This window comes from Amphiura filiformis, chromosome 1, assembly GCF_039555335.1.
Source record: "Amphiura filiformis chromosome 1, Afil_fr2py, whole genome shotgun sequence".
NCBI classification, from domain to species: domain Eukaryota; kingdom Metazoa; phylum Echinodermata; class Ophiuroidea; order Amphilepidida; family Amphiuridae; genus Amphiura; species Amphiura filiformis.
The window spans coordinates 28,049,044-28,076,185 of NC_092628.1; the positions used below are offsets into that span (position 1 = coordinate 28,049,044).

Here is a 27,142-nt window from a genome sequence, read left to right on the forward strand (position 1 = left end):
TGACTGTGCCGTCAAGGTGTTGTATAGATATCATATTCGCCCTCATTTTTACGCCTCCAGGCCGATATTATATACATACCGATTACAGTTGTCATGGTTGTAGAGGAATTTTGGGTGAGAGTAACTAGGTTAAAAGCCTAAAAGATATGCCTCCTCTGCATTCAAATGATGCACAATAAACATTATAAACAAGTTTGTATTAAGTTTGGTAATAATTGAAATAAAAGCTCCTCCTGCTGTCCAATGTGAAAAACAAACCACTTTCTCGTTACAAACTTCGCTTAAAATAAACTCCTCAAAAAAAGTTTGGAAACTTACCAAAACGGCTTTATATCAGAAAAATTTGAAATCTATTTCCATATTATTTCATATCAATACAAGCGTTGTTCTTTCCTGTCAAAAATGACACCAAATTTGTGACCATAACTTATTTTATTGTTGAGTAACTGTCTTTGAAAGACAAGGTCTCAAACAAAATGTGCCAAATCTGCCATTGTCTGCGCCATTTGCATCAGTAAACATGAATAAGGAATACCACACTGTTTCATTAAAAACGGTTTTTGTCAGTCTTACGTACTGGTCTTCTGCAGCCGTTGTTTTTCTTGGATGGCCACTTCTGGGTCTGTCTTTGACATCTCCGGTCTGACGAAACTTGACTTTTAGCTTGGAGATCATACTGCAGGAAAATCCAAATGTTGCCGTGATTCTGAGGTATGCCAGCCTCAAGCTGACCAATAGCGCGAGCCTTATCCAGGTCTGGTAATCGAACCATGTTTGCTTAGAAATGTCTTGCAAATGACCACTATGAAGAAGTGACCAGCAAGATAGGTTGACTTCCGTTTATCTGTTTGAATCCACAAGTAGTAGAACTGCTAATCCCATCCTAGCACTTTTCATTCAACATGATATACTGCAAACAACTTTTCATTCATTCTTTTATTCATGCATTAAACCACTCGTTCATTCATTCAGAGCAATAAGATGAGCGCAGATAATTGTCAGTTTCGCACATTTTCTTTGAGACCTCTCTGTCGTTCAAAGCAAGTTACTCAGCCGTGGAATAAGCTATCGTCACAAATAAGGTATCATTGTTGACAGAAAAGAACAATGTTTTCGCTGGTATGAAACAATATGGAGACAGATTTCAAAATTTTACTAAGAACTAAATTTTACTTTAAAAAAAGGTAGCGCACACATAGTATAATTATGTAGTATCAAAAGGTAATACACATAGGTAGTATTGCATTAGAAACTGGTTATTCTGTCCTCCTGACTACAGCTTTCAATGTAATAAATTGTTGATGTTTATTCCGCAGAGAATACGCTATGATCATAAGCAAAGCTGCACAAAAGTTCATTATAAATAGCTTATATTATATATTATCATTATACTATCTATTCATTGCTGACTGTTGAATGTATCGCAAGCCGACAATTCGTAGATCACGTCTGTATCATTTCTCTTTGATAAGTTCATCAATAATTTGAAGTTATTAAGACCATTTTAAAACTACAGCTTATAATCAACTTGTCATTTATTTTATGTATCGTGCGGTCGACAATTATTTCCAGCAATAATTCCAGTAAAAGTGCGCCAACGTTCGTTCGCCAGCGACTCCTGTTACAATAAAAACATGCTGAAAAAATTGGTGATCAATGTTTAATGTGCCCTAGAATAATATCTAACTATTAGCATTGACAACGGTTTTCTTTTGGGATTTGAGGCGTAATTATCCAAAATACGTTTATGGAAATTCCAAAATATATCGACGAAAGAAGTAGTTGGAGAAAGAAGTAGTTGGATCAATATATCTTCCCTCTTTTTAGATGTGAGCTACTAATTTACTTCATGTACTACCCGCCTTTTCCTTTCCAGACTAAAGATTGAAATCAAAAATATATATTTTGCCGTGAAGCGTGACAACAAGTTTATTGCAAAGCATTGTCACGATAATTGATTATAGGTTGTAATAACATTGTCGTTTTATTAATAAAAAATACTGCATGGAGATCGTGTAGAAATTGCAAAATATTATACTCAATGAACACACTGCGAGTGTTTAGAACATTGCAAGAAACAAAATGTTAGAAATACATCTGCAAACTTCATAGAAACGTCATTAATTACAGAACACTGTCGTTTCTCCTTACGTCGTATATTGTTATTAAAAAAGCCCATGCTAAACAATCACTATCATACTTTGTACTCTCTCTCAATATAATATTGATATTGTTTTGTCTATTTTTGTCATAGATATGCACCGCCTTATCTACTGTGTGTATTTGGTGATGATTGACAGCAGTGAGCGATGAACACTCATCTATCCACCGGACTCTATTATTTAATAAGCAAATGATATGTCTGCAAATGTTTCTACTTTAGTGAGAAACGTCATTACAACCGGAAAAGGAAACCAATGTTTCTTCTGAATGGATAATGTGCCGCATGAAACGAGATTTGGTAATCTACAGACCGAAATGCTCCTATTGGTACCGTGTAGACACTTAAAATCTTAAAAATAGATATATGTTAATACTAAATCAACTAAGACTTTTTGAAAGCGCTGTTTAATAGTAACATATACGACACACAAGTTTAAACTTGCTCAGGGGAAAGAATTCGAGCGTACTATTTGGATATACCTGTGAGTTCTCACAATCTTATTTAGACTTCATGTTCGCTAAATCTTTACTTAATTATACTGCAAATTGTATATACAGGGAAGTGCCGAATTGAGATTAGACACATTCAATACCTGACTATCCTTAAGGCATGATAAGTTGGTATTGTGTACTCAACAAAAATGTTCAATGGAGTCCTTTCTGCTTTTTACTTGCCTACACATACACGCCTGCCTATTCTGCCCAACGCACTAATATAATACTGGATATGCCAAGTGACAACCCTAGTGATACCTAATGGCGCTTTTCAAACTACCTACTAGGGTTTTCCCCAAATGATAGCTGCGAGAAATACACTAGTGTACTCGTAAATATCGAATCATTGAGACTAGCAACTTAACGGACGCGGTTGCCTCGATCATATTCGGCGTATTTTATAGTCTGCGCTACACACTATAATTGAATAGAAATGGAACATGAGTGTGAGAGCAAACATCTATTGATAAATCACAAATTATATTATGATTGCTGACGATGCGGATAACGATTTGGAATAGTGGATCTAACTGCGTTGATGGGAAAACGGCTTAGAAATTCTATTTTGGATTTTGCGCGAAGGAATTGACTTGTTACAATAAATTGAAGGTAATTGTCGACCTGGTGGAGCTGAAAACCGTCTGGCGTTGATTGAAAAGCATGTAAGGCTTATTGCTTGTGTTTGACGTGGCACAGTTCACTTCGATCTGAAATCTTGTTAACGATTGATTTCAGGAGTCTTAATTCTGTTTATTTTCCTTTTGTGAGCTAATGTATCTTGCCTTTTGATGCTGTAGTTACGTGGGATATAAAACAAGAAGCCATGGCGGGAAGCTCTAATTTTATTGAGACATGGCTGGATAGTAACCCGGAGTGGTTTGAAGATTATTTTGTACGAAATGGCAACAGGACAATGGTTCAGAAGTGGACCGAAAAGCAAAGTTTGAGTAAGGGGCCAGCAAATGCGCACATAAAGGAGCTGTCCTCACCAGTAGAGATGCCCTTGAAAAAACATCCACCTTTATCTGATCATGATGAAAAGGGTGATATATTTCCTATCGAAGAATCCAGTATCCTGAACAGACCACGGTCAGGATCCAGACAGTATCTTAGACAGGATTTTGCAAAGACTAGATCAAAGACTGTGTTTCACACTTGGGGTTCTCCGTCTTCAAATTTGGAGAATCTGACGTCTCTTGATCAAAGAGACACCGGACCAACATCACCACCAAGTTCAGATTATCCGGCAAGAGCAATGGGTCGGAGAGGTCAGTTAAGACGAGCTTCAACAGTACCTCCAGAACGACATGCTGTAAGCATGTTAAGTGTCCTGTTGGAACCAAAGGTGCGTCTACCACATAGAATCAGTATTACCAATGAAGACAAAATCAGGCTACGTGAAAAGTGTAATGAGAGGGAATTCTTTCTTGCTCTAGTCAAAGACATTTCCCACGATCTGGATCTTAACTTTCTGAAGGAAAAAATAGTATCCAATGTATGCATTCTGGTTAGTGGATCACACTGTGCGTTGTTTTTGTTGGAAGGACCACGTGGTAGAGAGAAGTTAGTCTATAAACCACCATCGTCAAGGAATAATGACTGGAACAACAGCAATAATGATGAAGGTGTCAAAATAGCTGTTGGTGAGAGTCTGGTTGGAGGTGTAGCCGAATCTGGACTTGCCGTCCTTGTTGAGAAGCCAGATGAGGTAAGAATATACTTATGTCATGTTTGTATTATTTACTAGATTTCAGACAGACTGCGGTAGACTAATTAGGGATGAAATGAAAAATTGACCGGCATTTTTTTAGAACAATAGAAACCGGCTCAAAACCGGACGGAACCGCCCGCCGCCGGTCGAGTTTTGATTTCATCCCTTAGTTGACACTTTGCATTTTTGATTAAAGGTAATATCCTCATTTTGCTCCAAACATTCACATCAACCGTAAATTGAATAACAACCGTACGTTGTCAAATTTGATTTTCATATTGTCGATTGCCCTTTAAAATGAAATCTATCAAAGTACGTGTATCTGAACTATACTATGACATATGATATTTTTATATCTTGTCGCCAGTTTATCTTTTAACATGTTTTGACATCTCATTGTTATGAATATTAAACGAATCGGAAGCATATCATAATTATAGCATGTCCTTGTCCGTGTAAGCCATTAATAACTTGACAACTGCTCACCGTAATAAGTTCTAAGTCGCAATGCTTACCTTTTTGTGTAAGGAGCTGAAAGCTGAAGGGTATCCACAAATAAAACGATCGGCACTAGTCAATAATATTGTATGATTGAGAGAAAAGCCTTTTCTGCTGCCAATATTAAAAAAGTGCAAGCCAATAGTACTTCCAAATACTATTTAGATAATATTATCCAATCTGATACTTTCCAAGAGGTATGAGATTTATATCAAATTCATTAATTCCAGAACTATAGTTTCGTTAACGTAGTCATAAAATGATTCAAATCTACTCAAATGTATAATTTCATTAAATACGGAACTTTGCGCTATTGGTATTATAGAAAGTGTTTGGTTCACTACCAGAACTTTACAGACCTAGTACAAATAGAAACTATATTCAGCTCATAATTAGTACATCTATATCACTGTAATGAATTACATTCTTCATTACTATGAAACGCATAACTTGAAGATTGCAAGATAAAAGGTGGTATCCCGCAGGGATCCAAACGCGGTCTTCTAGATTTCCTAGCCAAACTTAGTAGCGTTGTAAGCTACATTGCCATAAAGATGGGATCGTAAATTTGAATACGTAGACGGGTGACCTTTGTTCACAGCGTCCACAGTAGAAGCAAAAATCAAACCACTCAGTGCTATATATAGCCTCAGTAGCGGCATGCGAATAAGGAAAAAGGGTAGCTTTTGTCCAATTTGACCTTTTATAGCAAGAAAATGAACAAAGGATCCCAATCTGAATAGGGTTACCTGGTACAATTTTTTCTGGGTTCAGAACATTCGTCAGTTTTAGTTATGCAGAAAACATGTCAAGTAAATGGTGAAATACGGGACGATTCCAAACAGTACAATATGGCAAAGACGCCATCTTTATTTTAAGAACCAAATTGGATTATTTTGTACAGTTTATGAAACTTGTGATGGAGTATATAATATTATGTGAAAAAGAAGTAAATCTCATCTACAGTTTTATTGTAAGAATCGTTTGACTGCTATACCTAAGTTCTTGTCCATGAGGTATCAGAATTTGGAAAAAAAAAAGATTTCTCATAAATGAAGTATTCATATAAAGTTTTAAAACTGAAACGTTCACTTTGGTTATAAAATAAATAAAGATGGCCGACTGCCAAAACTAAAAGGTAATCACAAAACATTCCATGTTTATTGTTCATTGTTAAAATTAAATAGACATATTATGCCTACAAGCTATTAACCCCTTGTAGGTCATTGATTATGCTGAAATACATTAACATTATTTTTCTTATTCTTTGTTAAGCTACTGACACCTTTGCTATATACATAAATCATTCCATGCTATTCATCCAAATTTTCATTCTAAATTTAGTTACCCCGGGATAGTTACGCGCAATGAAATTCAGATACTGACTGCTATATTAATAGTCCGTTGCCCTCTCTTTAGACTATTGTTGACATTGAAATGACGTTGCAGATATATTTAACAGACCCTGGAACTTAATATACCATATACCCTGGAAGTTCCATGGTCTGTGGTTTAACGAGTTCCTTTATTAGGCAAAACTCTACTTGCAAAGATCAAATTTTACAACTGGACACCCGAACGAAAAACAACTTGCACAACTTGCTAATAACTTTCAATTACCACCTAGCAAGTGTCAAATTGGAGCAGTTTGGGTAATTTTACACGTAAATCATAATTTTGTGTAAAACATCACAATCAAAGATGATTTGTTGAGTTAGAAAAGCACGCTACCTCATTGGTCAAATACCAATCGCTCGTCGCTCAGCGACGGAGTATGAATTCGGCTTCAGAGATAAAGATGTATACGCCACTTGACACGTGACGTCATTGCCCGACAGTATGCGCGCGTATTATGGCAATTTCCATTGTTATTTGTCCTGCAGTGTGCGTACGCATCGTAGTTTGTTCAGGGCACAATGTGCATTTTAAATCGCCTACCACATTTCATATATTACAATAAAGCCATTGAAGAGTGGAACGGTTTGTTCAAGCATATCGATAGACCAGTCCCTCGCCAATGATGTCAAGTGGTACATAGAGGCCATGCATGCGTTTATCGATTGGCTCCAAACAAAGGATTTGAGCCGGTGTCCTTCACCGTAAATATGTCGCAGTGTAGTCCATTCAATCAAATGTTGTCATTAACCTATTTGATCGTAGTGTATTTGTTATGTGTGTGAAACGAACTGTCCTATATGGAGACCTGCTCCCACAAAACAAGGACATAGTCGGGAATTTTCATCACGGTGTTGTCGCCATTATCTCTCTGATATAACTATGTCGACTTTGTCAAGGTTTTGTGACAGTAGGTCCCATATTTTTAACGTTTTTTCATATTGCTTCCTATATTGTTACTAAATATTACAAGCCATAGGCACGGAACTCCTTAGGGTTGAGTGCCCGGGTTGAGTGTATCATAATTGCTCAAAAGCCATGGGTACTTTACGACGCCCTATCATCATACGCCCCAGTTTCATCATAATAGTGCTAATGTTTGAAAATCTACTTGCGAAGATTGTACATGTAGTCGTGGCACACGTGCTAAATGTCTTTAACATGTCTGTTTGAAACAATATACGTCTAAAGGATCTTAATAATTTCAAATGAAAATTGTAGTTTATTTCAAGGTAGCTGTGTACATGGCAAAACTTTTGTGTGTGGGGGGGTGTGGGGGTGTGTGTGTGATTATTTTGAGTTACTTTATTCTGTGTATCTGAAATTATTACCCGGAAATTCTGAAATATCTGTCAAGCGTATTTAAATCATTGAAAAAAATTACTATAACAATGGTTGATATTGAATTTGAAGCATATAGTAGACTGATGTTGTGGTTACGGTTGGTTAAACTTGGGAAACGTGTGCCAGGTTGAAACGCTCGTGTTAAAAACCCGGGTTAAAAACATCCGGTATAGCGAAATGAAATGAACGTGACTAAAATATAGCATACATTTCCCCATGTTAGGTTGAAAGATACTGGTATACAAATTGACGGGATAATGCTATAGCGTTTATTATTATTAAAACAGGTCGCAAATAGTGCCTGAAAAATACCTGGGATAAATACTGGGATGGGATAAGAATAAATAGGCCTACAGTAGAGTTATGATGCTTGCAACGAAAATGAGGGAATGGAAACTTGACATTTATTACCTTTGAATACAATCTGCCTTAGTGTAGTGTGCATAAATGCCCAGTTCAAAGGTTCTGTGTCCTTTAGGCGAGTCGGAGCCTTTAGGCCATATTTTGTAAGTTTTGGTAATTTTGCTTAAATAATACAGTCTATTTCTGCAGGGTGATACTGCAGTAATCCTGTCGGAAATGATCCAAGGAAGCCACTGGTCACATTTAAATTTCCATATGTAGTGCAGTATATATACTGCGCCAAGAAAGTATCCTTACACTTGGAAAAATAATCACAATTTCAAAATTGAACCATATTGGGGTAAATTTGTTTTTGTAATAGATGCACTATCTAATCCTGCACATTATGACACCACATTGAATCCAATGTGACCTAAAGAAGTAAAGTTACAAGCAATTGAATAGACGAGGGTCCCGTTTTAAAAGTGACAAACTGGGCTATACACATGATACAAGGCGCAAAAAGATTCCAACAAGCGCAACAAAGAGACAACACAGTTTCTTCAATAAAGCTTTATTTAAAGCAGTATTCATTTCAGTTTTTACTTCTCTGTACTTTTCATAACTTCCATTTTATTTGTCAGCTCTTTTGTTTCATTTTTCTTTTGTTCCTTTTGTTTTAAATTAAAGGCACACACAAATTATCCATTTACCACTCTCAAACCAAATGTCTAGTCCGTGGACTTTTGAATAGGCGAGGGTGTCACTTTTAAAACTGGACCTTTATCTAATCAAATGCTTGTAACTTTGCTTCTTGAAGTCACATTGGATTCAATAGGGTGTCAAAATGTGCCGGATTAGTTAGTGCATCTGTTAAAAAAACAAATTTACCCCAATATGACTCAGTTTTGAAATTGTGATTATTTGTTCAAGTGTAAGGATACTTTCTTGGAGCAGTATATATATATATCGCTATGTGTCCCCTGCCAGAAAAAAACATGAACATGGTGTGAAATAAAACCTATTACAATGAGCCTTAGGATCTCACGTATATAATATATGCGAGCACAATTACCGCTAGCTCAGACACCTCTCCGACTCGCCTTAAATCCCTTAAATCAAGTCCCAGTCTTACCATACTGTGCGACTTGATGTGATCCTGGGAAATTGTAGCGGATATGTCACCTGGAACGTTATCATTTGCTTGTCCTTTGTGAACCGACATGTATTCTTTCTAAACATTTGAATTATATCGTCGTCCTATGTGTCATGACTGACCCGTTGTGACCCTTTTGATGAAGTTGTTCCAACTCTGCCTGTCAAATGCAAGACGGTACGCATTCGTAAGGGATAGTCCAGTGGATTCTTTGATTCAATCTGTCCAACGGACCTTCTGTCGGTCTCTTCTGCGAAGTCCTTCAACTTTACCCTGAACTGTTATCTTTTCCAAGTTGAGATGTGACCAAAGTACTGCAATTTGTTGCGAACAATCTTCTGGCACACTGAACATTTGACATCCTCACCAAGTTGACTTCTGACAAATTAATTTGTTTTGTGATCTTTCCACAAAATTCTCAGCATCTTTCGGCAGCACCACATTTCAAAAGCTTGAATCCTGGATCTGTGTGCCCCAACAGCCCATGTTTCAGAGCCATAGCAATGGAAATACCAGGGCATTCATGATGCTTATTTTGGTTGCACTAGAAACGCCTCTGTCTTTAGAAATGTTGGTAAGAACAATAGCTGGTTTTCTTGCCATGGCCATGTGTCTCTCCTTTGTCAACAATGAGTGATCTAAGAAAGTATTTTAATACTAATTTTACCACCTCTATGTCTTCACCATCAGCGCTTAACTGCTGGTCTACTTTCCCTCCACAAATCATGACCTTTGTCTTTTTGACATTAAGTAACAGTTCATACTCCTCACTGACTTCCTTTACCATGTTTATAAGGTCTTTAAGTTCAGTTACTGTTATTGCAATGACATCACTGAGGTAAATAATTATGTGGCAGCGAGCGAAAAGCATTCTCCCTATATCTAAAGCCAAAATCTAATTACCAATAATACTATTACTCCGACTATTACTAATCGCTACATATGTGCTGGTTTAAAAGTGACCAGCAACTCTATCAAAAGTTAATCCCTTTTTATTTGAAAAGCTACAAATATACGGGTACTTGCTCTAAATTCATGAAAACAAAACAAAGTGTTTCCTAGCAATCTATTTATCTTATTAAATGGCTTTGAAGCGGTAGGGCAGCATTACACTGGCCCAATTGGTTGGTTGACGTTGTTTGGAGAAATGTATCCGATGTGTATCATACGCGTTTTCTCAAAAATGTCATGAAAGTGTCGTTTTAACCATTGATTTTGATAATCTTTAACACTATGTCTTGTAAGAGGTCCGGCAATAGAAGATGTGACAAAATATTGCACGCCTACTGCAATTTTACTTTATCCAAAGGTAAATTGTAATATATTTTTTGTAATTTCAAGCATGATTGGTGAACCAAATCTTATAATTTGTTCTGGAGAGTAATCTGTCATCTAGTGGCAGCAAATCTCATATTTATATTAAATATCAATCATTACTAAGCTGTGTTACTCGAAAGTTAGCTGATGCTGTAAATGGAAGTATCTGAAACTCCATGGTGATATAGAAAATACTCCCTATGTACTGTATTCATGATATTGAATGCTTTGTAAACACCACGACTTCAACAATACATAGAGACAATAATTATGTCATCAAATATTCTAATCATGCTAATAGAAAATATCTAACAGTTCATTAAAGATATCAAACAAATCAAGGAAGCTCGCAATTTAGAATGTCCGATCAGATAAATAAAGGCAGAAATGCAAACAAAATAATCCATCAATTCCTTACTTTTATGGATCCATAGTCCGTTTTACGTCTAATACTTTTAACCATTTTACTACGAGGGTCATTCAAAAAGTTCTACCTCCAGTGTCACATGCCAGGAAGTTGAAATTACCCATGATTATTCTCTTAATTCTTGGTTACAAAATAAAAGGTATTTGATTAATATGTAATGCTTGTTTGTTAAGATGTGTTGGGTAAAGCGAATACAGATTTGGTACGTCGGAAACGGTCTGAAAGGCTAATTTTGATTAAAAGGGTTGCCCACATCTATATGGAAATCATTACAGATTTCTTTCTGAAAATGATTAAATTGCTTTTTTGTTCAAATAATTTAATCAATATCTAATGCTTGCAGATAGCACAGTTTTACTGGGTATCGTGTCTTTTGCACAAGAAACCCGATACATCTTCAGAATTGCCTTCATATTGACCCTTTTCCATAGGTTGTTGACTTCGATCGGGTGAGCACTTGTTGGTTCAAGTCGTATTAATTGGGCCATAAGTTAAAATCAAATAAGTCATATGCACATTTGTTGTATTTTATAAGTACCGGTATATAAAAGGTTATTAACAAACTGCTCATCTTATTTCCCCACATCAAGATGCATCCATTGCTTAAAATAAGGACGTAATTAAGAATTACCCTTGCACGTAGTCTAATTGAAATCGGGCAAATTTTACTAACATTTGTGTGTCTGTTGAACCCTTCGATGTTTTCTTCTCATATAAAACGTGTTTTATTTTGTTTTGAAGTCCCAAGGCATGTCAGGGAACTCAAATAAATAAAATATTAATCCTGAGTAAGCAGTTGGACAACAGCATCTTTAAAACATTTTTATGGAGATTATCCAAAGCTACAATGTGATGCTTACTTAACTTTTGGCTTCAGTTTTTAACCGTTTCCGACGCACACAATCTTTGTTCGCTTTCGCCGATATATCTAAGCAACCAAAAATCCCATTTTCATTAACCAACTTTTCTTTTGTAGCCAAGGTATTAGAGTATAATTATGGGTAATTTCATTATTCTGAAACGTAATATAACAGAGATATGGTGATGGAGGTAAAACTTTTTGAACGACCCTCGTATTTAATTTAGTGGTTATATCATAAACAACGTAGACTTGAAAGGTTATGTTTTGTGGCTGAAGGGATTTAACTGACTTGTATATCCTATTAGGATTTTGTTATACATATTATATAAGTTTATCAGTAACAAAGGTGTTCGACCAGATTAATCCTTGAAGCTAATTCATCAAAGCAAGAAATTGTTTAAAGGTAAATGAGTATGCGATATTATTCTTACGATACATTATGATACATTACCCTTAAAGTAAAAACTCTGTATCTAATTATTATTATTATTATTATTATTATTATTATTATTATTATTATTATTATTATTATTATTATTATTATTGACATAATTCTACAACGTTTACTTAAGAAACAAATAGATTAATATATCAACACTCTTAGGTGAAATCTTAAAGGGTTCTGAATAAAAACTTATCGATTTGTAGATTCAGATTGAGCTACATTACAAATCTATTAAATTTAAGTTTATTATCTAAAAAATTGGTTGTTTCCTATCGATTTAAGATTTATCTTAAATCTGGGAATTGAGCGTGAAAACATAATAAGAAATGGTCTAGCTGATACCAAGCATCACCCAAAGGATAAAATCTTACCAAAATATAAAGTACCTAAAACCGAAACGGGATTCTTATTTCATTATTGTAGTTGTCATGTTTCCTGCACCATCTACATTCGATAGCTAGCCATAGACGGAGGGTTACGTAGATGTCTGGTCGATAAGTCTTGAACAAGTTGAAGCGGAGTCCCCAGGAGAGAGAACTCAAGGGGATATGCAGTCTTCACAGGATGATTTGGTTCAATGAAATCGCACTTAGTATGAACCGGAGACGAGCAATGTTATTTCATTATTTATTTTATGCAAACAAAACAAATCAAGGTTCGTTTCCATTTATTTTAACGAGCTTTGTTTCAGCGCGTCTGCTCTTTTACCTTAGCGTTTAAAACATATTCTATATCCCATGTCACCAGGAATTAGTATAACACACATACGTTCATACATCTCAACACACTCCCACCCCCCCCCACCCCGCCCCACACACCCTACACACCCCTACACGCACACCCCCACATTTATCTCACCCCTACTTGTATGTGTGTCCGACTGGGGACTTTTTTGACAACCGGACACCTTTTTATGAGTTGTGTGTAAACTGGGGACTTTTATGTGCCAAACTCCTTCCAATCGGGGACCTGTGTGTTTTCAAGTTTAGTACAACCGGGGACCTCACCTTACCCCTAAAAAGACCCCAGTTGTAGTAATGCTTTTTATGACATTTTCACCCATGGGGGAGCCCTAGCCCAAGTTTCACAACTGGGGACGTCCCCACTTGTAGCGAAGTCCCCAATTAGTGGGGAAAATGCACACAAAAGTCCTCATTCATAGGGTTTTACAAACGCACACCCACAAACATACAAACACACACCCGGTACCAAATACATACCACACCATAATACACACATCCCACACATTATGCGAGGATGACAGGCCTAGTCCAATGATACACATAATTGTAATCTCTCCATTGACTTGTGCTCCGCGCAAAAACAAAAACAAAACAAAAACAAACAAAACAAAACAAATTGATGCAATTACAAATATACATTTGATTATGAGGCAGACATCGGAACCTTTTGAAACTGTACAAAGTAAATATATAAGTAGGCTACTTTCATTTTCTTGAAATTGCCATTCTACATGTTACTTCTTAACCATGGTGTTTGTTGCTGTGTGATCGGAGCGGAGAGCGTCAAGAATACATCTGATTTCAAATGAGATGATTGATATTTCCACTATACCAGTTACATTTCCTACTTCCCGATTCCTTTTATCCTGTTTACGTTCTAATGTTATCTTTCATTCATTGCTCATAAACATTTGTTACTGTCAAATTCTACACAGTATCATATAAAAGTATCGTAATTTGATTTACTTTTAAGTAAAACTTACTACGATAGGCATTAAGAAAAAACTGACTGTATAATTTTAAAACTGACTGTATAATTTTTCAAACTTAGAAGAAAATATATTTTGGTATTTCTTTTAACAATTAAATTTCGTTCGTTACAGCAATAAACCCAACCAACCAAGCAAACTACTTTCAAGTGAAACCTAACTCAAACATACAGAAGAACCATGAGGTCATTCACCAGTACTGATACATGTATGAAATATACCCTTGATATTGATCCATAAGTAGTGTTGCAATAATATCAATTTGAACTACCAAAAGCATAACTACATTTAAAAATACACGACTTTTTGTTTTGTTTATACATGTACATGATTTTGATATATTTTTATCAAATATACGTCGTGGGCGACAAAATAAGCTGCTACCATTAAAATTTTATCCTATATTATCTATTTGAAATTCAATATCTGTAAAATTATATCTATTCTTAAATTTACCCGATGGACATGACAAGGTCACCTTTTGGGTGAGATAACAATTAAGTGGGTGTATGATTTACATTAAGACACTATCTATGCTATTTTAAGCAATCTATCACAAAAGTATAAATCTGTCAAAATCTCATTTACGTGATTTATGTTTAAAGCCGTAATGTACGATTTCCGTCAAATTTTAATTTTGTTGTTCTTCATTCAAAATGTTGAAATAATATTAGTCATAACTGCCAATCGAATTTAAGCCGAAATAACAAAGTAAAGTGAAAGACAACCCACTGTCTATTTTGGCCTTTTAAGGGATCTAAAATGAGCGTTTATTGCGTTTCGACAGTATTTTTTGTGGGACATGAGAGCACCTCAGACCTATCGAATTGCATTCTGAATACGAAGCATGTCTTTCTGATATCAAATAATTTTCATTTTTGAAAATCATAATATAATACAAATTTTATGACAAATTATAAAAATTTGATATTTTTCAAATTTTGATATATAACAGTCCTCGAAGTAAATTATATAAATCTAATGACATATTCTTAAAGTGTATGTAGCAGGGAGGAAAAGCCGACGGTCAATTGAAAATTTTGACCTTTCATATTGAAGATATGGATTTTTTCCCAAAAAGACCTAATTTTTTTGGTGTTTTGGAAAAAAAATCCATATCTTCAATACGAAAGGTCAAAATTTTCAATTGATCATCGGCTTTTCATCCCACCTACATACACTTTAAGTATAAATCATCAGATTTATAAAGTTTACTTCAAGTACTGTTAAATATCAAAATATCAATTTTAATGATTTGCCATAAAATGTGTATTAAATTGCGAATTTCAAAAATCAAAATTATTTGATATCAGAATGACATTCTTCGTATTCAGAATGCAATTGATATGTCTGATGTGCTCTAATGTCCCACAATAAATACTGCCCAAACGTTCATACCCCAGTTAACTGGAGTTCGTGAATTATGATATTATGTCAAAATTGCTCTGTTTACCTGAGACAAACGCTACGAATTAACCTGGTTTCATTTTAGTGTAAGCTGAGACATGTATAAACATTACACAAATCAGGTTTGAAAAAAATTTACCAATTTCATATTATAAGATCGTTCATAATGGCTTCAAGCTTAAAGTTTTGCTTTTTAGTGTAACGGTTGGACTCAAACGTAATTCTAACTTGCGTTTGTGATTATGATTAGATTTGGGAAAACCATCCACAAGGTGTGGTCCGGATTAAACGCTGATGTAGTTGTTTTTCGGTAAGATAGGGTTGTACCCGAATTTGTGGTTTGATACTATTCTCCCTATCATGTCTAGTATGTTGACTTAGCGGTCAGTATGTGTGCCCTTCTTAGTGTCATCAAGTCTCGCAATTTAACGTGTGTGTCCGCTTCATATTGCTTCATACATTCTTGCTTTTATTACAAGTCATAATGCACGGAACTCATTTGCATCAAAGCCAATTTACGATGCCCTACCATCTCTTCGCCCTAGTATCATCATAAAAGTGATAATGTTTTACGTCTAGTTGCGAAAAGCTGTAGTTGTGGAGCTTTGTGGCACATATGCCTCTATAGCGTATGTTCGGAGCGCTGTACATTTCTTTGCTAAAACATGTCTCAGTATTGGTGTGGACATGGTAAAACTTTTGTTTGTGCCATTAATATTAAACTGTATTTGAATATATCTGAGAAATAACTCTCAAGCCTATGCCTCGGATAGTGACGTTTTCGCGTATTTTGTGGGACCTGTGAGCACATCAGACAGACCAAATTTTGCATTTTGAATTCGAGGAATATCCTTCTGATATCAAATAATTTAGATTTTTTGAAATTCGCGTTATAATACAAATTTTATGGCAACTCCTTAAAAATTGACATTTTTCAACAGTCCTCGAAGTAAATTGTATAAATCTAATGAAAATCTTAATTAAAGTGTATGCAGCTAGCTGAGATGAAAAGCCATCACATGAAAATTGCCACAGATGTGCTGGTGCAACAAAATGACCAGTAATTCTAATAAAAGTCAATCCCTTTTTGTTTGAGAAGCTACAGGCAATTATGGGTTATTTTTCTAAATTCATGAAGACAATACAAAGTGTTTACTAGCAATGAATGTATCTGATTAAATAGCTTTGGATCGGCTACACATCGTTGTAATGATCCAATTCACAGTGTCATTGGTGTCTTAACGTTAACGTTTTCTGGAGAAATCTATCCGATTTGTATCATAATATACGCGTTTCCTCATTTCGTTTGGTATCGTTTTAACCACTTAATTTTGAGTCATGTAACACGATGTCTTGTAAGATGGCTTCGAAGAGGTCAGGCAACATTGCATGCCCACATGCACAGCAATTATTACTTCATCCAACGGTAATCTAATTTTCCTAAAAATCCCTTAACGTCATTTTGTTAAATTGTAATATTTGTGACATTTCAAGCATGATTGGCGAATCGCATCTTATGATTTGTTCTGGAGAGTAATCTGTCATCTTGTAGCAGCAAATCTCATATTAAATATCAATCATTATTAAGCTGCCTTACTTGAAAGTTAGCATATGCTAAAGAGAAGTATCTGAAACTTGATGGGTGTATAGGAGATACTTTCTTGTACTAAAGTTTGCACAAAAAGTAACTATTATTTGTATTCACAATGGTTTGACATGGAACAAAGGATGGTGTATTTACGCGCATGTTGATACCCCATTTGTCCAATATTAACAACACAGCGGTGTTTAGAAAGAAAAAATACCAGAATTTAAAAGTTGCCGCTATTTGTATTGATTTGTAGTCAGCGCGAAGGTAAGGGCTGGCTTTACGTGCTACAAATATGCTTGCATAATAACCATTGACCGCTGATTGATAACTACCACTTTTAGATTCGGGTATTTTACTTTAACGGCACTACTGTGTTGTTAATATTGAACGACTAATTGGACAAATGGGGAATCAAAATGTGCGTACATACACCTTCCTTCCTTTTATGTCAAAACATTGTGAATACAATTAATAGTTCTGAAGCTATTATGCGTATCTATACCAGCTGCGTTACTTTTTGTGCAGACTTTATAACAGCTGCTGTGTAAACACCACGACTTCAACAATAGAGACAACAGTTAAATTCAACAAATATCTTCATGATATTCTAATAGCAAATATAATTTCATTTTATAAACGACCCCCCTTGTACTTTTCCCTTCTTTGTAAACACCACGACTTCAACTTGGTAAAATGTATACTCATCACAAGAGACTTTCCTTTAGAGATGCTGAGATGCAAAGAATAAAATGCATAATTTTCTTATATTCTAGTGCTTTAATGGGTCAGGTAGAGTGGCCAGTTAATGCTTCGTCCATTTTGTACTTTAACGTTCATTATAATTATACAGACTGTATCAAAATGATTGGTACACATCAGATTGGACGTTTATTGAAAAGAATTGCATGTTTCTTCCAAGTGCAACATTATATGCATATCCTCTTTAAATTAATACAATCTGTGGTTTCATAACGTTAATCTACAAATTACAGGGTGAGTCAAAAAAAGTGCAATAGAGCAAAGAATCGATATTTATGTAAGAACCACGTTGAACTTTCCAATTATTGAAAGTTTCTATAAATGCCACACTCAATACGCACCCATTGTGAAAAAATGAAGTCAATCACATCTACCGTTTGATTTTTATGAGTCCTTTTGCGACGATACCCAATTTCATTATTTATCCACGAGGTACCATGTATTTTGAATGAGAGCACACAATGCACGATAAAGGCACCGCTCTGAAACTGACTTTAACTTAAATAAGGTTGATTTTTGCGTTATTTCAATTTCTTTTTTCTGTTCAAACACACTTTCTAACATTACTTTAAGTCCTTCATACCTCACTCGGCTTCAACTACAGTTTTTTTAATCACAATATTTCTAACTTACTGGATATTTTATAATTCACTCCACTTCAATTTGCGCGCATTTCATTTCGACATTTGAAAAAAATCCGTCTACAAATGTGTATGTTTTTGATAGAGAATAAACATCTTTAAAGTAAAGGTAAAATGAAAATAACAACAAATAATGTTTCTTTTCCTTAAACAAGACCAAGGAAAATAACAATTTGGGTGCTCCATTTTATTTCAATGCCAATGAGGTTAAGAAAATAGCAGTTGTTCCAAATCTACCTTACACAGAGTGGGCTGACATTCAAATTTTAGATGTTTCTTGGACAAATGTTAAAATTGGGTATCGCTATAAAATGTGTCATAAAAACAAAACGGTAAATGCTAATTCCTTGGTTTTTTCACACAAGGTCACTAATGGATATATCATTTATAAAATGTTTTAAAACCTAAAAGGTTCAAATCGGTTCTTAAAGAAAAATGGATTCTTTTCTCTATTGCACTTTTTTGACTCACCCTGTATGGGGATCTTACTTTGATCATGTGGCAATTAAGGGATCTAAAATGAGCGTTTATTGCGTTTCGACAGTATTTTTTGTGGGACATGAGAGCACCTCAGACGTATCGAATTGCATTCTGAATACGAAGCATGTCATTCTGATATCAAATAATTTTCATTTTTTGAAAATCACGATATAATTCAAATTTTATGACAAATTATAAAAATTTGATATTTGTCAAATTTTTGATATATAACAGTCCTCGAAGTAAATTATATAAATCTAATGATATATTCTTTAAGTGTATGTAGCAGGGAGGAAAAGCCGACGGTCAATTGAAAATTTTGACCTTTCATATTGAAGATATGGATTTTTTTCCCAAAAGACCTAATTTTTTTTGGTGTTTTGGGGAAAAATCCATATCTTCAATACTAAAGGTCAAAATTTTCAATTGATCGTCGGCTTTTCATCCCACCTACATACACTTTAAGTATAAATCATCAGATTTATAAAGTTTACTTCAAGTACTGTTAAATATCAAAAATATCAATTTTAATGATTTGCCATAAAATGTGTATTAAATTGCGAATTTCAAAATTCAAAATTATTTGATATCAGAATGACATTCTTCGTATTCAGAATGCAATTCGATATGTCTGATGTGCTCTAATGTCCCAAAATAAATACTGTCCAAACGTTCATACCCCAGCCCTTAAGTTCGGTAATGTAAATGTTAAACCATTTTGACCAGTCAGATATTGTCTCCAGAATGTCCAGCAGAGTGGGTTGCCGATCGCTTTGGATTTTTGTCGTTACGAAAGAAGTGCGAATTTATGGATTTGAAGTACAATTTATAATGTACATGTACTAGATAAGATATTTCATGCGTTTTTCTAGAAATAGCTAATTCGTAATCGATTAAAAGTATTCGGCGTCAGAAAAATGTTCCCTGACCTTTTGTCATATCATATTAATAATTTTACTAGTAAAAAATTTAAATCGGATAAATAAGTGTGTATATACTACGGAAGTAACTAAGGGCCATGTGGGTTCGCTTTATAACGCAAGCCCGACTTCTTGTGTTCCTGACTCAGCCAGTTTGAAATAAAGAGATAGTAAAGATATACAAATAAAGAAATAGTTAAGACAACTCAGGATCTCAAGAACTCATGAAATCTGTTCAATTTTCACGGCGTTAATATTAGTATTTTAATTGTAAGTACATCCACTTTAGTTATCTCGAGATCCTATTTTCTTGACTTCAAGTCAGGAACTCGTGAACTCAAGCCACTCAAGCCAAGCCACGCTTGAGTTCCTGACTTCCTGACTTAAAGTCAGGAACACGGGATCACGAGATCCTGACTTCATGACTTTAAAGTCAGGAACTCGTGAACACAAGCCACGCTTGAGATCCTGACTTCACGACTTTAAAGTCAGGAACTCGTGAACACAAGCCGCGCTTGAGTTCACGACTTTCTGACTTTGAACTCAGGAACACAACTCATGAACAAAGCGAACCCACATGGCCCTTAGTTACTTCCGTAATATACACATTCCCTTTGCGTATATCTCTTCCATTTAATACAAGAGAGCCGATTTACTTAATGTTACAAAATAAACAATAAATATTTATACCACGTTTTACTAAAGAAGCTTACTGTTTCAAATAGATTAACATATCAATACTCTTAGGTCAAATCTTGAAGGACTTTGAATGGAACTCCTCAATGTGTAGGTTCGGATTGGGCTCTAATGATATTAATTACAGATCTATTAAATTTGAGTTTAAATCTAAAAATGTGGTTGTTGATTTCTTTTAAAGCTTCGAATTGAGCGAGCGTGAAAACGTATCTTTAAGAAATGGCCTAGTTGATACCAAGCATCACCCAAAGGATAAAATATAGAGTACCCAAATGGGATTCTTATTTCAGTATTGTAGTTGTCATGTTTCCTGTGCCATCTACATTCGATAGCTAGCCATAGACGGAGGGTTGCGTAGATGTCTGGTCGATAAGTCTTGAACAAGTTGAAGCGGAGACCCCAGGTGAGAGATCTCAAGGGGATATGCAATCCTGACAGGATGATTTGATTCAATGAAATGGCACTTAGTATGAACCGGAGAAGGGCAATGTTATTTCATTATTTATTTTATGCAAACAAAGCAAGTTAAGGTTTGTTTCCATTTACATCGAGTTTTGTTTCACCGCGTCTGCTTGTTTACCGTAATAACGAGTATAAAACTTATTTTATATTAACATGTCACCAGGAAATAGTATAGCGCACATACATCTCAACACACACACACACCCACCCCTCCACCCCACCCCAAACACTCTACACACTATACACCCCTACACACCCCATTTAACACACCCTACAAACAAACACACACCCCTGTACCAAATACCCCACCCCTACAACACATCCCACATATTGTGTGAATACGCCAGGTCATGGGCATTGATATAACTATTAATACACATATCGTAATCTTTTCGTTGACTGGTGCCCCACGCAAAAAATAAATATTGTATCCTATACGTTTGCGTGTCCAATTTATTTGTATTTGTTTGATCATGTGAGAGACATCGAAAGTCGAAACAGTAAAGAAACTGTATAGAGTAAAATAGCCCTAGGTATGTTTATTTTCTTGAAATTGTCATTCTGTATGTAACTTACTAACCACGGTGTTTGTTGCTGTGTAATCGGAGCGAAGACATACGACGAGTTACATTTCCTACTTCCCGATTCCTTTCATCCTGTTTGTTTCGTTCCAATGTGATCTTGTATTCATTGCTCATAAACATTTCCTCCTGTTCGCCATTGTCAAATGAAATCAAATCCTACACAGTTTCGTATAAAGTCTCGTAATAAGATTTGACTTCAAGTAAATCTTATTACGATAGGCATTAAGAAAAAACACGCTACCGACCCACTGATTTGTTTCCAATTAATTTCGTAAATCCTCCAGCTGACTGTGTAATTTTTCAAACTCAGAAGAAAACAAAATATTTTCGTTTTTCTATAACAATTTAATTTTCAATTAATTTTGTTCGTTAAAGGAATAAACCCAACCAACCAAACAAACTACTTTCAAGTGAAACCTAACTCAAACATACACAAGAACCCAGAGGTCATTCACCAGTACTATAAATACATATATGTGATGCGATTAAGAAAAACCAGTCAAAACTCGGCAATCCTAGTTTTGAGATATGAGCCAAATAATGTGTGTAGGGGTGGAAAAATCAAAATTGACTGTTTTTACAAAAATGGAAGGGGAAAAACATTCTTCTTTCACATGAAAATATTTTTTGATGAAAAGTCCGAAGAGAAAATGTTTAATAAGTGACTTTTTTACCCCATCCAACTTCGATAATTGACCAAAATCGTGAAATTATTCCAAAAGGAGCTCGGATTTAGCGTTTTGCTTATGCCAAATTTTGTACCCATATCTTAAACCAAAGGTATCGTTGCTAAGTTGACATGTATTTTGTGGTGTGATATTTGTGGTGTGATATTATCCACCCCATCATGCCTACTGTCTAGTATGGTGACTTTGTTTTAGGATCTTTGGTTCAGGTTATGTGCCCTTTTTGTGGCATCAAGTCTCAGATTTTAACGTGTGATGTCCGCTTCATAAGCTTTCATATTGCTTCATACAAAATTTATTACAAGCCATAATGCATGGAACTCCTTAGGTTCGAGTGCATCATAATTGCAGCAAAGCCATGGGTACTTTACGACGCCCTATCATTTCTTCGCCCCAGTTTCATTAATGGTAATAATGTTTTACGTCTAGTTGCGAAAAGCTGTAGTTATGGAGCTTTGTGGCACACATGCTTAATTCCTCTATGGCGTGTATTCGGAACAATCTACGTCTTTATGCCTTAACTTAGTATTGTCTTTTCAAGTAATGTATAAACAATTTTAAGTTTCGAATTACTTTGCTAGGGTGAATAAATATGTGGCGGGGAGAAACATTATACCTGTATCTAAAAATGGTAAAGACAAAATCCATTTGACGATAATACTATTTCTAATCGCCGCAGATGTGCTTGTGCAACAACATGACCAGCAATTCTATCAAAAGTAAATCCCTTTTTGTTTGAAAAGCTATACAGGCATACGGGTTCTTTTCCTAAATTCATGAAGACAAAACAAAGTGTTTATTGCCAATCAATTTATCTTATCAAATAGCTTTGGAGCGGCTACACAGCGTTGTACTGACCCAATGCACAGTGTCATTGGTGTCTTAACGTTGACGTTGTCTGGAGAATTCTATCCAATGTGTATCATATACTCGTTTCGTTTAGTATCATTTTAAACACTATATTTTTGAGTCATGTAACACGATATCTTGTAAGATGGCTTCGAAGAGGTCAGGCAATATTGCATGCCCACAGCAATTGTTACTTCATCCAACGGTAATCTAATTTTCCTAAAATCCCGTAACATTATTTTGCTTAATTGTAATATTTTTAGGGCATTTCAAGCATGATTGGCGAACCGAATCTTATCATTTGTTCTGGAGAGTAATCTGTCATCTGGAAGCAGCAGGTCGCATATTAATAAAAAAATAAAGTTAACATATGCTAAAGGGAAGTATCTGAAACTTGATAGTGTGTATAGGAGATACTCCCTTGTACTATAATGGCTGCTTTGTACACACCACGACTTCAACAATATATAGAGACAACAATATTCATCAAATATTTTGCAACTTATATCATATTCTAATAGCAAATATAATTACATTTTATAAAAGGTCTCCTTGTACTTTTCCTTTCTTTGTAAACAACGCGCATCAACTTGGTAAAATGTATACTCATCACAAGAGACCTTCCTTTAGAGATGCTGGGATGCATTAAAACCAAAGAATACAATGATAAAATGCATAATTTTCCCATATTTTATAGTGCTTTAATGGGTCAGGTAGAGTGGCTAATTAATGCTTCGTCCATTTTATACTTTAATGTTCATTATTATACAGACTGTATCAAAATGATTGGTACACACCAGGTTTGACGTTTAGTGAAAAAAAATGTAACATTATATTAAGCATATCTTCTTTAATTTATACAATCTATTGTTTCATAACCTTATTATAAAACGTTAATCTATAAATTATTATCTTTCTTGATGAGGCAATCTTAAGGCGTGGGGTATGGGCGAACTTGAAGTACAGATATCTTGAGAGGGGAGGCAACGAGTTACTGGGCCGCCGAGTGCGAATATGTATTTATTTTTGGAAGGTTCGTATTTGTTTTAAATTTTGGGGCGTTTGTCCAAAATTTGATATTTTTTGTGATATTTCAAAAAAAACGACATGCCAAAGACAACTCTTTGGGCACATAGTTTGTTATTGTTATTGCAGTTCTTTTCCACATACCTACGTTACCATTTGCTTTGGTGATTTACTAATATTATATATTTTCAAACTGCAATTTGGCGTTTTCAATGCGTTTTAAACATATCACGAAATTAACGCAAATATCTAGTCACGCTCCTTTTATATAGAAATTTTACCTGATCGTCGGCTTTTGCAGGCAACAAAATGGAGATTGGCTCACGATAGATGTCGTATTCCTCTATGTGGGTCACTTGATGATAAAATTACTTTGAATTCCTTGTAACAACATACAAATTTGCGTCTGGAAACCAGGCCTGGAACTGATTTTGGAACAGCTAGACTTCCGCGCCGTATTAAATCTCATAAAAAGGCCACGACTGGCGAGTATGTTTTTATGTTTCCCGCACGAAAGCTTGTGTCAACATCTATGCTATACTTCTTTGGAAACGTTGACCTTTGACCATTCTTTGTAAATGCCCTGCTATGACCTTGATATGTAGACTTGATTGGGTACTGTAAAAGCATCCACTTTACTGCTGTTGTTTAGCACCTGGTCAGTTGATAATCCTACAAGTATACAGTCAGTAGTTTGACATGGTAGTCAATGGAACAAATCTCGATATCTCGTCATGTTTTCGCCGTCTATTCGATGCGGGATTCGATGTCCGTGGCAATATTTGTCCTTAGTGCGTCTTATTATTTGCTTCTCTGATACAAGATGAATTGAAAATCTATTGCAAACTTGTCAAAGCACGTCGGTAAACGAGGCAAATAATGCGATTGATTTTCACAACTATCGTGTGTATGGCATTTTGTGTGTGTGTGAATGTCCCACTGGGCGCAGCCATGTTTGTGATCGAGGTCAGAGGTGAAATCTGTCAATCAAACTACTTTGCGATATTTTAGGGAAATATTTTGCCGAAGGCATTGAGGTGGTGTGGGTCAAAATGGTTTAACTTTTACATTACCGAACTTAATGTGATAAAGCAGCAGTGCAATAAATATTTCAATTTTCTATCCACCGAACCTATTTTAAAGGATTTCGTACTAATTTGAATTTACTTTTGTGTATCTTGATGAAAATCAACATTTTATCTGTTTTTGTAACACTTCGTATAGTTTTGGTTATTTGTCACATGGTCGTTGGGAGTCGTTTTTGGTACCGAAATGGTAAAAAGAATATGTCGAAATTGTTAAGAATCGTGTCCAAATATTTTCAGTGATTTTGGGATTACGTGCTTGCTTGATAGTTATCTACCTAGTATAGATATATAGTACCCATAAGTTTCCAGTAGTTATGGATAAGATTAAGGGATGTGTAATGGGCAGGAACCTGTTTTGGATTCCAGAGGGAGTGTGCCTGTAACAGACACAGCCACCAGAAAAGGACCAGCTCAGATCGTGCGCCAAATAAGTTTACAGTTCAAAAATTGCATTTTTTTCTCAACCTTGAAAAAATAGGTAGAGCTGGGAATCGAACCCGGGACCTCCCTTTTATAACCACTAAGCCAACTGACCATCAGCTGTGAGAAGTTTGATACAGTTATCCTTGATATTGCTGAATAGAATAAATCAATACTGATTGGTCTATTTATCTAATGTACGATGCTATTCAAAATTAATAGACGTTCCATATGCCCTATAAACTAGGAATATAATGTGAAATGACTATCAATCGATCAATCAATCAAGTTTTCAAGTTATCAACAATCAATAATAAACCGATGAATCATGGAATATTACTAATTACTTACTAATCTACCAAATAAATAAATAAATAGATAAATAAATAAATAAATAAATAAATCAGTAAATAAATAAATAAATAGGCATAGGAATAAATAAATAAATAAATAAATAAATAAATAAATAAATAAATAAATAAATAAATAAATAAATAAATACAGTCATAATGCAGAATGCAGTTAGTATTTTAGTTAGAAAATTCCAAACATTATATTATAATTTTCTGCTATGCACGCAAAGGACCTGTGCTTTTAATATCCGCGCCTAATCAATGATGGGTCTTTCACCATGCTCACACCATGTCAAACTACTGACTGTATACTTGTAGGATTATCAACTGACCAGGTGCTAAACAACAGCAGTAAAGTGGATGCTTTTACAGTACCCAATCAAGTCTACATATCAAGGTCATAGCAGGGCATTTACAAAGAATGGTCAAAGGTCAACGTTTCCAAAGAAGTATAGCATAGATGTTGACACAAGCTTTCGTGCGGGAAACATAAAAACATACTCGCCAGTCGTGGCCTTTTTATGAGATTTAATACGGCGCGGAAGTCTAGCTGTTCCAAAATCAGTTCCAGGCCTGGTTTCCAGACGCAAATTTGTATGTTGTTACAAGGAATTCAAAGTAATTTTATCATCAAGTGACCCACATAGAGGAATACGACATCTATCGTGAGCCAATCTCCATTTTGTTGCCTGCAAAAGCCGACGATCAGGTAAAATTTCTATATAAAAGGAGCGTGACTAGATATTTGCGTTAATTTCGTGATATGTTTAAAACGCATTGAAAACGCCAAATTGCAGTTTGAAAATATATAATATTAGTAAATCACCAAAGCAAATGGTAACGTAGGTATGTGGAAAAGAACTGCAATAACAATAACAAACTATGTGCCCAAAGAGTTGTCTTTGGCATGTCGTTTTTTTGAAATATCACAAAAATATCAAATTTTGGACAAACGCCCCAAAATTTAAAACAAATACGAACCTTCCAAAAATAAATACATATTCGCACTCGGCGGCCCAGTAACTCGTTGCCTCCCCTCTCAAGATATCTGTACTTCAAGTTCGCCCATACCCCACGCCTTAAGATTGCCTCATCAAGAAAGATAATAATTTATAGATTAACGTTTTATAATAAGGTTATGAAACAATAGATTGTATAAATTAAAGAAGATATGCTTAATATAATGTTACATTTTTTTTCACTAAACGTCAAACCTGGTGTGTACCAATCATTTTGATACAGTCTGTATAATAATGAACATTAAAGTATAAAATGGACGAAGCATTAATTAGC

General features: G+C 35.2%; 1 protein-coding gene across 1 annotated transcript in view; it reads left to right on the forward strand.

The window, feature by feature from the left end:
• Positions 1 to 2,550: 2,550 nt before the first annotated feature.
• Positions 2,551 to 27,142, forward strand: part of LOC140157685 (dual 3',5'-cyclic-AMP and -GMP phosphodiesterase 11A-like) — a 147,605-nt gene continuing 123,013 nt past the window's right edge. The window contains exon 1 of the mRNA XM_072180926.1: positions 2,551 to 4,366. Coding sequence (XP_072037027.1) covers positions 3,482 to 4,366 — 885 coding nt within the window. The 5' untranslated portion in view covers positions 2,551 to 3,481. The remainder of the gene's footprint in view (positions 4,367 to 27,142) is intronic.